Consider the following 14,964-nt stretch of genomic DNA (forward strand, 5'->3'; position numbering starts at 1 on the left):
ATTTTATGAAGTTAAGACAGTAGAAATGGCCCTTGCGAACCCTAGGCAGTTGCCTTCTCAGCCTTGTTACTGATGTTCAGCAGTCCTTTCATAGAAAGTGCTTCAGTAGTTCCTTTTTCCAAAAATGTCCTCCTAAAAGCATCCTGCCAGGGGAACCATTTTGTACAGTGATCAAATGCCCTTACATACATAAAACCCCAGGATAACTACAGAAGTCCTTTAAAATAATTGGTCCACTTTAAGGGAAACCTTTTAAAAGAAATGTCTGTGCCTAATAAGGATTAAAAGATTTAGCAAGCTCTGACTTACCTTACCTGAAATAGCTGATTTGCCAGCATCAGACTTGTGGCTTATGGGCACTGAAGTCCAATGCATCCCTGGAATCAACTTTGATCTGACAAGTTATCCACAAGTTAGAAAAAGTGCCTTGACATCCCAAACTCTTATTATATGGCATGTGCAACAGAGGCATCTTCTTTTCAGCACAGAAATTTTCTACCAGAAAGCAGGTGTTTTTCTCCCACTTTCATATACTCTGATCCAACGTATTTATTTACTATCTAAATCAGTGAATTTATGATATGGTCCAGGGATGAAATCTTGTGTATGCTCATCTCAAGAGGTAAAAAGGTGCCTTTCTTCATTTTCACACACATACATGAGCATGTGTGTATATATGTCTCTCTCTGTCCCTCTCCCTCTCTCTATGTCTATATATATGTATGTATGTATGTATATGTATGTATGTATACGTATGTATGTGTATATATATGTATAAAATTACATAGATGCAACAGTTAGCATGTGTAAACTTTCTGTGATGCATTGGTGTTTTTATATGCTGTTTTTGTGTTACCTTACAATAAATCAGGAGTATCTTAATTATAGAAGTCCCCTTTAGTTTCTGTTTTAATAAACTATCTCTGAACTCCTTTAGGTTGTTAATATTCTGTTTGTCATCTGTGGTATTTAATTATTAGTTAAAGCCTACCTCAGGAGGGCCAGATGAATTATGTAAATGTCGTGATATGTTTATTCTACAGTTATGTGTTTTCTTTTCTGGGACAAATGAGTGATGCAATGTATCAAAGTGAAATATTTAGGAGAGCTTTAAATAGTTTGTTTGCTTACGCTGGGTAATGATCTAGAGAGACACCACTTCCCTAACCTTCTGTATTTCAAATCTCTGATGGTCCATCAAGAATATTTTTCTTTTGGGTGTGAGAATAAAAGTAATAGAGCTAGCAGAAACACAGTTTTCTTTTTCGCAGCAAATCTTGATTTCTCAGCAAAAATTTGAGAACCAAACGATTTGGGGAAAATGTGAAAATGCTCCTGTGGGAGCTCATGGGACCTCCATTTGTTTGCCTCATGCTTCCATTCTCCTCTGAAGTTGGGCTCCGTGACTGAATTGCATCTTCCATGTCACACCATTGTTTCTTCTTTCAGAAAGGGGAAGTGGTTCATCATGACGTGAGAGCTCCTGGCACCCACATGAAAATTGTGATCAGCCAGGGAGCCTGACCCATAGTGAAGAATGGGGCATGAAACAATTAAATGAAAAATAGCATTAAGCACTGTGGTACCATATCCAAATTGGAAACACTGTATTTTTTCCCCAGTACATTTTGGCATTCAGATATTTTTTGATAAAATGTCAACATTGCCAATGGAAAAAAGATTCTTTTCACTAAAAAAAAATAAACTTGAAAACAATTCTATGTCAAAGGGCCCCTCTACACATGCAGGTAAAAGTACAGTGGGATTTAACGTATGAGCTGCGCTATTACACCTCCTGCCATGCCACACGTGTATGGCAAGAGGTGTGATTGTGAAATTGTAAATTAGATTTTACTACTCGACTCCCCCTGAACTGGCAAGAAGCAAGCTCCTACAGCTGGGAGCCCCCTCAGCTGAGGGGGCTTCCAGCCATGGCAGGGACCCATACACCCCAGGGACTGGGAGGTTGTAGTGTCTAACAGGGCTCCTAGCCACAGGGGAGAACCTGCTATGCATGAAAATTAAAACTTAATAGCAGCCAGCTATAAAGTTAGCACACATTTTTGAGGTCTAACTTGATAGCTGGTTGGAGCTTTTTATGATGGGATACTTTCACAGTTGGTAGGGTCAGAAGGGACCTGAGCAGATCATCTAGTCTGACCCCTGCCATGGGCAGGAAAGGATGCTGGGGTCAAATGACCCCAGCTAAGTGGCTGTCTAGCCTCCTTTTGAAGACCCCCAGGGTAGGGGCAAGCACCACATCCCTTGGAATACTTTGCATGTGTAGCTGGTCTTAAGGTAATTGCACAATTAACTAGATAATTGCATGATACCTGTAACATCTAGAGGGGGCCTAACAGTTTTGATGGAAAGATTTCTGAGGCCTAAAAATAATTTTTGATATAGCCAAATTCAGTTTGAATTGTTGTTATTCCCCACAATTGTAATATAAGTAAAGAAGCAGCAACTGTTTGGTTTTTTTTTCCTGAAACTGATTTGTACTTGTTATCAGCATCTCAAGCACATCCATTAGACTTTAAATGTGTTTTGTTTTTTTTTTGAACACCTCAATTCCTCACTTGTGCAGGTGTACCTTGGAATTCTAACCTGAATGTGGCGTATAAAAAGATTATTTGTGAAGTAAGCTATCAGGAGTCAGGAAAACAGGCCAGTTAATTAGCTCTCAGCTGGCCCTGATTTCCCAAGTGGGCTTGGCTGCCAGCAACCTATCTATTCCTAGCTAGCCCCAGTTGCTTGTATGGGCATGGCTACCACCTTATAAACAGCAGTTCTTTGAGTGCCCAGGAGACTACTCAGATGTAACATGGGCCGCTGGGTCTTGTCTCTAGGGCTAGGGACAGACATTACATATACACCGGTTTAAGTGATCAGAAGCTGGTTTAAACCTATAACAGAACAGATATTCAGTGCATATAAACCAATTTGAAAATGGCTGAAACCAGTTTGAGATAAACCTGGTTGATTGTAGTATCAGACTTAACTGATTTGGCTCACATGGGTTTATGCAATGTCTCTCCCAGACCCCTTGCTGGTTTAAAATAAACCAGATACCCCCAGCATCCTGGCATGCTCTCTTGGCTGGGCAGGGCTCTCAGCTCCACAGCAGGGCTAGCCCTTCCCCTCTGCTTCCTAGCTAGAGCTCTGGCAAGACTGTGGGCTTCTCTCCTCCCTCCCCCTCACCGCTAAGCAGGAATTTCCCCTTCCCCTCTACCTTGCTAAGGAGGTGCTTGTGTATTAGCTAGCAGACCACATGCTGGCTACAGTCTGTGCTGAATCAACAGGTAGCTGGTAATGTCCTGTTGTTTTCTTAATTGGGTGATAAACACTGAGTTAGGGGTGATAAGCATTACCTGCTGGACTAGTCACAGTGCCCTGCAGGGGCCTGGCAACACTCCATTCCTCAGCTCAGCTCTGTGAAAGGAAGGGAGGGCTGCTGTAGCATCACCCCAGCTTCTAGTCTGAGCCACTGCAGGCATGTGCTTGCATTTCTGGGTGGTCTGTTTGGTTACAAACCAGCTTAGCCTATCTAGGTTAGACTAACCTACAAAGATTGAATCAGTTCAGGCTCAGGCTTCTTGAATGTCTGTCCCTTCCCTAGGGGGTCGCAATGCAGGCAATCAGGAACAGACATGGTTGGAAGCAAAGGTCAGAGTAGAATTGTGAGTCAGTGGATCATTAAGTAGCATGTGGGTCAGGAGGCCAAAGTATGTACAGCAGTCACCCTGGTTACAGGGATCAGGAACAGGAAGCAAGGATCTAGGTCAGTATCACTAACCAAGGCATTCAGAGCAGACAGCTCTAGCTGGAAGGGACTAGCACATAGGTAATTACCAAACTAAAGCTAGGAGTAGGCTTTCAAAGACAAGGGTCTGAACAGGGGTCAGGAGCAAAGGAAGTCAGGATTAGCAAATCAGGAGCAAAAGGTAAGCAGGCTGAAACTAAGAGCAAAGGATAAAACCAGGTAACCAACAAGCAATGATGCAGAGGAGAAGAAAGTAGGAACCAACAAGCTGAACTCAGGAAACTAGAAACAAAGAGTACTGGGTATTGAAAGGCTGCTGCTTATAGGCAGGCAACCAAGTCCATATAAGCAGCATGCCAACTGGAAGTAATTAGGCCACTAGCAGCCTGGTGCACTCAGGTAACTAGGGCCAGCTGGGGGCTAGCTAGCTTGCTTACTTGCCCTTGTTCCTGACATAACCTTTATTCTTTAAAATAAGAGTGCTTAATGTTCTTTTAAAACATAATTGTTATTCTTTTGTTCGAAGCCTTGACCATCTAGTTTTATGCACCCTGTGTGGGTGCATAAAACTTCACTAATTCTGTTTCTCCGTTTTCCTCCATTCTCTCATGCTCATTCACTCCCCCACCTCCATTTATTTTCTGTCTTCTATTCTAGGAAAAAGCAAGGGATACTGGAAGTATTGGATTACTTTTCCCTTTTCAAACACTGGGGAGTAGATCCAAAATAAGCTCTTTTGCCCCTCCTCTAAGAGGTTGAAGTTGAGGCAGCAATGGGAGGATTTTTACCTCCATGTTTATAATGGGGCAGGATTCTCCCTCAGTCCTGAGAGACAGCCCATTGTAGAATCCACCCTGTGAGGGGTGCAGTAGTGTCTGGTAATTCCTCCTAGTGAAAAATGTTTTTTCTTGTAGAGCACTCAAGGCATTCTTAGCTCTCAATGCCAAAACAAGGTGGCCACTGGCTTTAAAATAATGTGGGGCAGCTTCTGGGTGAACTATAAAGAGGCTAAGTCTGATAGGTTTGGAAAAATTACATATTTCTTATTAATAAAGCACAGAACAATTTTTTCCCCACAGCTTTGTCTGGTTGAAGAAGTATTATTCTGTATTATTCCATATTATTTGGGGAGATGCCTTTGCCTCAGATGGGCTTACAATCTTCATTTGTACAATCCATCCATTTGCACAAGTTCATTAGGCTTCCCAAAGCTAGGTTTCCCTCAAATAATGAAATCTATTCCTTCCTCTATAACTGATATGAAAAAGTTAGCAAGTATACTTGTAGATAGACTTTAGATTCCACTAATATTTGTCTTAACTGGTCAAGGAAAGCATAACTATTGATTGCATCTAGTAATAAATGTTAAGATGAAGGCTACAGAAGTCCTCAAAAACACTAACTTCAGCATTAATCAAAAACACTAACTTCAGCTTTATTTTGTATAAGCAAAATGTGTAAACTGTTTTTCTTTTTTTGCAATATGATTTTGTTTTATGATTCTTACTGTCATTATTGAAATGTGAACCTAACATTTCTGTCTACATATGCATCAGGGTGTCCACACCCTCCCACAGTTATTTCTTCTCCTTTATTAATTTATATTTTAGTTACAGTTCAAAATTATCTTAAGAGCTTTCCAAGGTGGATTGCAACATTAATATTTTAATATTTCTAACTATTGCGTTAAAAAAATAAAAATAATTATTTGAGTGATTCACTTTGGACTTTGCCTTTGTGTTTCACCAGTTGAAAAGATACAGAGTCAGTGGGACGAAGTTCAGGGACGCCTTCAAAACCGAAGACAGCAATTACATGAAATGTTAAAGGATTCAACGCAGTGGCTGGAAGCGAAACAGGAAGCTGAGCAGGTTCTAGAACAAGCCAAAGCCAAGCTTGAGTCGTGGAAGGAGATTTCATACACTGTGGATGCTCTGAAAAAACAGAACACCGAACTTAAGGTTATTATTGAAAAAGGAAGATTTGTGTTACAGAAAGATAATCAAAATATTGAAAATGTTTCTACTTCACCCAAATAAGTTATTTAATGAAAAAATTATCAAAGGTTTGGGTAGTTCAGGCCATGGAAAGTAACCCGAAACCAGATAGTGTCCCCTTCCAATCACCTTCGCCTCTCCTCTCAACTGTAAAAGTTGTGTTGGTCACTAAATCTGTACTTTACATCATACCAATCTCCAAGTTCATCCTTACTATTGGCACTTTAGTTGGTGTTCTTAGCAGTGAGGCTAAAGACTAGATGACCCTTGAGACTAAACTGTCCTTTCACTTGATAGTTTATCACCTAGGGTAAGGACAAAAGTGACAATTTTCATCCGATCTAGCCAGAGAAAGCAGTTTATAGCTGTGACCAAACACAAGTGCACAGCTGCAAACAGCTTCCAAAATGGCTGATTGGGTAAAAATCTGACCCCTCGTTGCATGAGGTATCAGATGAAGATGTTTCAAAATGTATCGTCTTCTGTAACTTGCATCTGTGGAGCTCCCAGCCCGTCACTGTTTTCAGAATGGGAAGAGGGAAAGGGAGCCAAGGGAGTTCAGTCTGGGTTTATTCAGCCCTGCCCTGCTCCGGACAGTTGTGTGGGTGAATTAGAGCCTCCCCACCCCCCAAAGCTTCAATTTGCCCACCCCACCCTTCAGCACCAGCTGGGAAGCCCCAAGCACAAGCTCCCTCTGCTGCCTTTTCCCCCTCCCATTCTGAAAACAATGCGCATTGGCAGAGAGCTGCCGCTGTTGCTAGGGGAAACCAGCTGCATGCTCCCAGCCAGTAGCTAAATTCTGTTCCCCCTGGAACCAGCAGTGAACTTCTGTTTGGTCTGGGGTAACATTGCAACTCAGAACACTTTGCAGAAGTTGTTTGGAGTTACAGCTGGGAGCTGCAATTCTGTCTGCACCCTTATTTGACATTTTTCAGCCAACACACTGGTACAGCAGAGTGGGAAATCTTGGGTGCCCATAAAAGTACTCGTTCATGTTCTAATTAGAACGCTCCAGTGTCGCCTCATTGTCATGTGTATTAAGCCCCCGTGCATTTCAAAATGGTCATGGGGACACTTTATCTAAACTTTCTTGAATGAGCTTTATATGGCCATTTTGAAATATGCAGGGACTTAAAACATATGATGATGAGCTCTTTTAATTACAATGGCTTTCCAGGAACTTCCCTGATTTAAAATGTGCCTGGCCTCCTGCCCTTGAGCATATGTATAGGCAATCCTTGTGCTACTCCTTAAGGATGTCTTAGCAGCTAATAACTGTGTGTTAGTTGCCCCAGAGTAATAAATGCATGTAAATTATCTAGTGAAAATCAGCTGCATTTGTTTTGCCATCAAGTAAACCCAGGCCAACTCCTGGCAAAGGATATGGTGTGGGCAAAGTCCAGCCCAGAAGCTGGATTGGGCCTGCAGTAGACTCCACTCAGCAACAGCCTCTGCCGGTGTCGCTGAGGCCGGTTTCCTTGCAGACTCCCAGAGCAGCAAACCCATGACAGCATGGGGCCAGGGTTTCCATGGAGAATAGCCTGAACAGCAGTGTTAGGGCACGTGGCTGGGTAGGAAGTTACTCAGGGGCTGTTGCCAGGGCTGGGATCTTGCAGCAATGACAGCGTGGTCTGGAGCTGGGGCAGAGCCACGACCTGCTGCACACCTGCCTGCTGCTCCTGGGGTCCCCATGCAATCTGTCTGGAGCGATGCAGACAGCAGCTGGGGAACGGAGTCCAGCTGCCAGCCAGACCTGCTATTTGTCCACCCCTGTTATAACACATGGTCTTCAACTCTATTTTTGCCTCAGCATGTTCAGCACACATGAAGTTACCCTGAGACAGAACACCTCGTTTGATTAGCAGTGAAACCAGATTGTGCCGTACTTGTTAGGATGAGAGGGAACATTTGTTTTGTTTTGTTTTTTAATGCCATTTAGCTTTGAGCTGTAAGAGAGAGCCTTATTGGGTCTAGTGACATACCCTATAATTAAAAATAAGGAACATTGACTCAAACTGGTAATATCTAACTTTCTGGTAAGCAACACAGTCAACCAACCTTTTAATCCATACCTTCAATACACATAAATGCAAGACTACTTTCCGGATCTGCCAGCTACCACCCTATCATCAACACTAACGTCTATTTTTAATGAGTTTCCACCATCCTGCAAAGTATATACAAAAACTGCCTTCTAATTTGCCCAGCGCATGTATAAAAACAGTACAAATCCTTCAGTTTTTTTTTGTCTTAGAGCTAGGAACTGGAAAATCTTTCTCATTGGATTCTACCTGATGGGTCTGGGTAGGATGGATTATTGCAAATAAGGACAATCACTCATTAATGTACTGGAAAGAGTTAGAGATTGTGTATCCCACTTCCATTCAGCAGATGAGACACATTTGCCATTGTCTCTGAGCTAGAATGCTGACTTCTGCCTGCAGTGTTTGGTTTTATAAAATACCTCAACAATGTAAGCTTCTATGCAAAGGCTCAAGTTCTTTAAAACAAGGAATTCATGAATCAAGTAGGAACAGATTCTCAAGTCAATACTTCTTAAAAATATTTTGCATTTCAAATGCAAAGTACATTAGCAACTAAGACTGGTGCTGAAACAGATGTTGCATAAATGAATGTGCCAGATTTTCATTTCTTAAGAGGATGCAAAATTATATTCTGGGCCTCAAAAACTGTCCTAGTAAAAGCTGAGTAAAAACCTATATATTTTCATGAAAAAGTGTTTGATTAAATGATGTTTGTTAAAAAAAGGAAAAAAATGATTGAAAAAATGTAAATGAGGAGACTGTATGGGTTAATACACAGACAAATAAAATAATAAACAACTTTGCACCTTGAGCCCAAAAGTTACTGACATAATGACATATTATAATATTTTTATGGAAAACAGTCATATTATCAAACACAGCCAGACCCTTGCTTTGTTTGGTCCACGTGGTGATAGATTGTCTATTGTCCTACGGCTTCAGGGACCCAATCACTGTAAGTTACTTTCATTTGTTTAGTTTTGATAGCCCTTCCTCTTTGCACAAGCCAAAAAGAATTCACCTCTGGCTGAAAGAGAGTCTCTTTTTAATTTTTTTTTCCCCAGGCTTCTGATGAGAAATCTCTTTGTCTGCCTTGTGATTCCTATTGTGTCAAATCCTGCATAAAAGCTCCTCAGATGTGACTGCATTAGCTGTTTTGTGCTTGGCTGAGATAAACGTACATGAATTCAAAAGAAAACTGAAATCTTGTTTGAGCTTAGTTGATTTAGGTTTCTTTTATTCAATAGTATCTGAACTGAACGATCTAGAAATAAATAGGCCCTACAAAATACATGAAGTTATCCGTGCCCTGGCATACATGGGTGTTTTGATGTCCTGTCCCTAAATATTCTGAATGTGTATGGCTCCTCTTTTGTGTTTTAAGTTTCAGTTGGTTTGATATTACTTGTGTTGAGCAAAATTCAAACAGCCTCTTCTGTTCATTTATACATGAGGAAAGATACAGCCAAACTTGGGACACAGCCAAAACCCTGCAGACATACATACTGCATGCATCTACTCTGTTCTATGAAGAGATGTAGTGTTAAGGAATACAGGCATTTAGGCAGCAAGAAGTCACTAACCTAGTTGTCATGTGTTTTATCCAAAGCATGCTGAAGTCAATTGAGATTGCCTGTAATGCCAGTAGGTTGGTACAAATTATTCCTGTGAAGGCCAAAAATAATCAGCAAGTCCTTAGTAACACCACCACCTTTGCCAAGCCAATGTAAAACAGAAATCTGTAACTGGTCCTAAAGATTTTGATGACTTAAGACTTTCTGATTTCTTTTACTTAAGAGTTAAATTTAGTCCTGGACTCATTTACTTAAAATTAATGTAATTTTAATTTAAAAACTCCTCTGCAAAAAATATCCTGGGAGCCAAGTAAAAGCATGGAGGGGCCAGAAATGCCATAATCCCACTGAGAGTCTGCTTTTCCACTATAATTTACAGTAATAATCCTGTTCTCTATTTTTTTCTATGATGACTACAAACTATTAGTGTAGCAGACTAAGTTAAGAAATTACTTATAAAGGACAAAAAATGTCTGAAAGAATGACCACAGACTCAGTTCAGTGGCAAAGATTCAACCAGATTTATTGTCTATGAGCACAGCCCTAACGCAATTTGGCCCAATAAGCACATCAGACCATGCTAAGGCATTTTGTACCTGTGACAGGGAAGTCAGCACAACATTACACAGGCTCCCCAAGGCTGCTACAAAGTTTCTCTGCTTGCCAATTCTCCTTTTATACAATGATCCAAACAAGTTATGTATTGCATTTCATCTACATACTGAACATTACAAACCATCCTGTGCTGTGGGCTTGTTGTACCTTCTGACCTGGGTGTTCCTGTTCCAACCTTATCATCCTGGTACTGGATTTATTCTATCTTGTACCATCATCCTCTCCCTCCCATTTCTTGGCATGTCAGCCTGCCAAGTTTTGTTTATGTGAGGACTTCGTGTATCAGTCAGGTTTGCTGGTGAGGCCTACTCTGGCCAATGTTTTAGCAAAGCCTTTATGTAAGCAACATATATTGATCAATGCTCCAGTGAGGCATATCCAGTTCACAGCAAACATAAATAAATTGGATAAAAAAATTCCTGAATACGGCCATGAGAATCATTAAAAAACTGGAAAACATGGGGGTCATGGAAGACTCCATGAATTCAACCCGATGAGCTTGAGCAGCTTACAGTATAACTTGATCATAGGTCCTTAGAGAATAAATTAATAATAGCAGACAAGGTGTTACAAATTCCAATGACCACAGAAGCTAGACAGATTCAGATTAGAAATCAGTCATAAATTGTTAACACCATATATAATTAGCCTTCCAAGAGTTCTGGTGGATTCTCCACTAGTGGAAATTATTTAATGAAATGTGGATGTTTAATAAAGACATTGTCTAGTTCAGGCAAGAATTAATGCAGAGACATCTTATGATCTGTGTTAAGAGGAGGTCAGTTTAAAATGCTCTAGATGATTAGTGGTCCCTTCCAGCGGGCCCTATAATCTATTAATCTGTTATTTTGGTAAGAATGATATCTGTTTCTACATTCTGTGCTATATTTTAAAATTAATAATGAAAAAGAACCAATAGCCCATTTACTTTCTTCTTCTTTTTTTATAAAAACAGGGAATTAAAGCACATGCATATACAGTGCCATAAAGATAGAATTATATATAAACCACAACTGTTTCTATGGTTCTGAGATTTTTTTAAGTTAAAGAAAAAAATGTATCTGAGCTACAGCTTTCTCCCTGGATCCCTGTTTGGTTCAGTAGAACATAATCTTCTACCGTCCTGGATCAGTTGGGCTAAGTACAGACAGCCCCAGGCTGAATCCATTCGAACTTTGCATTCTGTGCAGAGTCTATTAATCTATTCTATACCATTCTCTAAACTGCATAGATTAAACCAATAAGCAAGTGAACTAATGTCCATTTTTGAAACCAGTAAGACAGCCAGACCCCTAGTGTGGCCCATATCAGGAGCTGGGGGAAAATAAAGCACACCTCCCAGCCTTCTGGCCATTGCCAAAGATACCCAAATGCAGTTCCAACCCCTTCCTCAGCCAGACAGCTGAGGAAGGGATAGGTCTGGGGTGATCTTAGTCCAGCTGTGGTGGGGTGAGAAGCCCCTGCCCCACCACGCATGCCAGGCAGACCCCAGCTGGGGGTCTGGTGCTGAGCCAGGGGTGCTTCCCTGCCACTGCAAATACCATGTGTATACCAGTGTACATACAGAGAACTACATTAGGACTATGTGCATAATGCTCCATGCTAATTCTGGTAGGACAGTGGGATATTTTTAAAAAGGTATCTACAGCACTATATAAAGTGGGAAAAAATACTGTATGAGGAAAAGTTAAACCTCTTTAAGAACCAAATATATGATGAAAATAGTCCAAAGAAAGGATAAGAAGACGGTAATTTATGAAGACTTAGATTATATAAACATTTGCTATAGGAATTTGCATGGCCCAAATTGAATGGTGCTGTATGTATGTATTGCTATAGTTGAGTTGCTATGTATAGTAATCTTATTCCTTTGGGTGATGCATGGATAGAATGAAAACCCATCTCATTTCCTTTCTTATTTTTAATTAAGGATCCTTAATTACCCAGACTTTCCAACTAATAACATAGCAATTAGTATCTTCTAATTAAAGAAAATTTAAAATATACATAAGCAGCATGATGAATGCACATCTCTAATTCTTTAAGCCTTTTTAATAAAGTCAGCAAATTCCAGAGATGATACAGATAGAACAAAGAGAACTCCTTATAAAATATCATAATGAAATTTAAGGTACTGGAAGTACTTTGAGTCGCCTTTTTTAACGTATTCCAAAGTAGCTGAATGAAAAAGGGGACATGGAAAAAGTTAAGAAAGAAAGAAAGTGTACATCATTCATTTAATTATTAAAAAAAAAGTTACACCAAGTCAGTTAGGATAAAAAATAAGGGTATTCTAATAGGCTTGGAAGATAAAACCTTCAACACAACACTTTACACTATGTGAAAAGGACTGAGCAGGAGTGAGATAACCTGTATGCTTCAGAGTTCCTGGAAAGAGTAAATGACCATTTCCAGGACACTGAAATATGCAAATTGTTTCCTCAGATAGGGCTCCCTATATTTTTCACTTTTTTTCTGAATGGTATTGTTGCTTAGTAATGTCGGGGATTTAATTGATTAGACTCAGAGTTAATGATGAAAGTCAGCACTTGGGGTAACGGGTCTGTCAGTATTTTCATTATAAAACCGACTTATGAGGTGTTTATTGGTTAATTTAAATTCACATGGGACTGGAAAAAAGGTACAGATTTACAGGCCACTAGTCTACAGTGTGGACAGAGCTTTTTTAATACTTTTGTATCTCTAAAGCACTGTAAATTATTCACCTACAATACTTTTGTGGTTGCAATATTACAACTATGTAGATAACATTAAAAAATAATTCCAACAGAACATAGTATGACAATGGGGGAGAGAAAGAAAGAGAGAATAAGGATGTTATGTGATATATAGACAGGGAAAAGCTAGAGTAAGGCCAGGCCACACTTTATATGGGGAGTTGTTGCAAATAGTATTAATTAGCCTGAACTTGAGCTCATGAAATAAAGGCTCCAAAATAGTAATGATAATAATCAATCCTTCACATACCAGCCACAACAGTTTGTTTAAGGAATGTAGTCAGATTGCTACCTTTCTGATCTTTAAAGATGCATCTATAGTAGGTGCAATAAACCTTTTACAGGGCCAAATTGGTTTCTCAACTACTCACTGCTCTGAAATTCAGGGCTCCTACAAATGGAAAAAAAAGAATACACATCTCTTATTTCCATGGATTTTAAAATCCTGTAGTACCTTCTGAACCTTAAATTTTAGAAGATTCTTAGGAAGTCCTACCTTGCAATTCCTTCTTTCCAATCAGAGGGACCATCAGGTGCTCTAGCAGTATTAAAGCAGGCAGGAGAATCTAGAGCTCTTTATGGAGGTGAAAGAAACCAGCTCCATGAGGTTAATATGTGAAAGATCATCTTAATAGCAGCTCAGCGGGCTAGCCTTGTTAAGGCACACCAGTTTCCGTAGCAAGCAGCAAGGCATGATGTGGCTCGTGTCTGGCTACCTTTGACTTCTGCAGCCTGATTGATTAGGTATGCATTTACCACTGGGTCAACTAGGGGCAGCTTTCAGCATAAATCCAGAATAAGGTTAAAGCTGCTATGGCTGGATCTGTATCAAAACATTTTTACTACATTTCTACAATACCCCTCTGCCCAAATAGGGGCTTCTTTTGAAGCTTGATTAGAATTTCAAAACCGTTATAACTTTATCCTTAATCTGCAAACTTTATGAGGTGAGCATGTTATTGCACTCAATGCTTAAGTTGTCTGTTGTACTTGACATTCAGTCTTTGCCATGAGGGATAAATCTTGACTTCACTTCTTACTTGTGATTAGTTTTATGTGAAGACTTCATTAGCTGAATCAAATCCAGCCTTCAGCATGAACATCACTTTGTGGGAGAGGGGGAAAGAAATATTGATATTTATAGAGATTTTTTTCCTATTAAAGCACAAAACTTTATGATAGAAAGTCATACCTCACTCTTTATTTTCTGTGGGTGGGAACTTTCTAAATTATGTAGCCAGCCACTGTTTCTGGTAATCATTTCTTTGTGAATTTTTCTGGAAAACTGTAGCAAACCTTTTCACTTGTATTTTGACAACTTGTGGATCTGTCGAAAACTAAGAGCTGATCTCCTGGATAGTAACTGCTCTTTGATTTTTTTTTTTTATTTTATTGTTTTATTATTTTGTTTTACTTATTACACAAGATGGAGGCAGGGGTTTTCACAGTTGTTTCCTTAGTTAGACAAACAGGGAAGATGTATAGAATTTGTTTTATCATTGCAACAAATATTAGATTCCCCTTTTTTAGGGGTTGGTGGCGTTTTTGTACAGAGTGCCAAAAACACCCCCAAACTCTGCTTGTAAGATGTTGGCATGCCAGGGGCAGATGGTAGGGGAGCCACAAGGGGCCTGATTCTTGTTGTGGCAGTGTAGCCCTGGCCCCTTTCCTGCCGTCCACACCAAGGTGTGCATGCCAAGCAAAATGACTTTGCATTCCACACTCTGGCACACCCCGATCTACATCTATATTAAAAGTTAAAAAACCACGGAGCAATATTAATTTTTTTAATGCTTTTTATAACTATTTCCAGAAAAAGTAGGGAAAGGTAATTAATCAACATTATAATAATGCACTGTTAAATTTACCCAGTACGTTATTTTCCTATATGCATGTTTAGTTCTGTTCCAGTAGATGGCACTAATTACATAAACAATTCACTAAGTTAATAAAATGAAAAAAAAGTGAACAAATGTACTGTTTGTCCAAGCCTTTGTGTATGTCACATTGTAACAAATTAGACATGACAGAATATTATTTTACTATATTTTTTCCTATTTCCCAGCATAATTCACCATCACAAAGACAAAAATAGTCAAAAGGCACAGTAATGTATATATCTATTTAACTCTGAAAAAGAGAATAATCAATATTCTGATCACTGGTTTAACAATTTCAGCTGCCACATTTTATCTGGAACTGAAGGTTTTGGTAGTTAGCTCCGTCAGACAC

At 39.7% G+C, this 14,964-nt stretch overlaps 1 protein-coding gene across 11 annotated transcripts in view; it reads left to right on the forward strand.

The window, feature by feature from the left end:
* The window catches only part of DMD (dystrophin), a 2,172,325-nt gene that overhangs the window by 1,708,034 nt on the left and 449,327 nt on the right, over window positions 1-14,964 (forward strand). For all 11 annotated transcript variants that reach the window (XM_059720821.1, XM_059720816.1, XM_059720817.1 and 8 more), the window contains one exon: window positions 5,513-5,724. In XM_059720821.1, the coding sequence (XP_059576804.1) occupies window positions 5,513-5,724 (212 nt within the window). The remainder of the gene's footprint in view (window positions 1-5,512; window positions 5,725-14,964) is intronic.

Source organism: Alligator mississippiensis, chromosome 1 (assembly GCF_030867095.1).
Source record: "Alligator mississippiensis isolate rAllMis1 chromosome 1, rAllMis1, whole genome shotgun sequence".
In the NCBI taxonomy this organism is placed as follows: domain Eukaryota; kingdom Metazoa; phylum Chordata; order Crocodylia; family Alligatoridae; genus Alligator; species Alligator mississippiensis.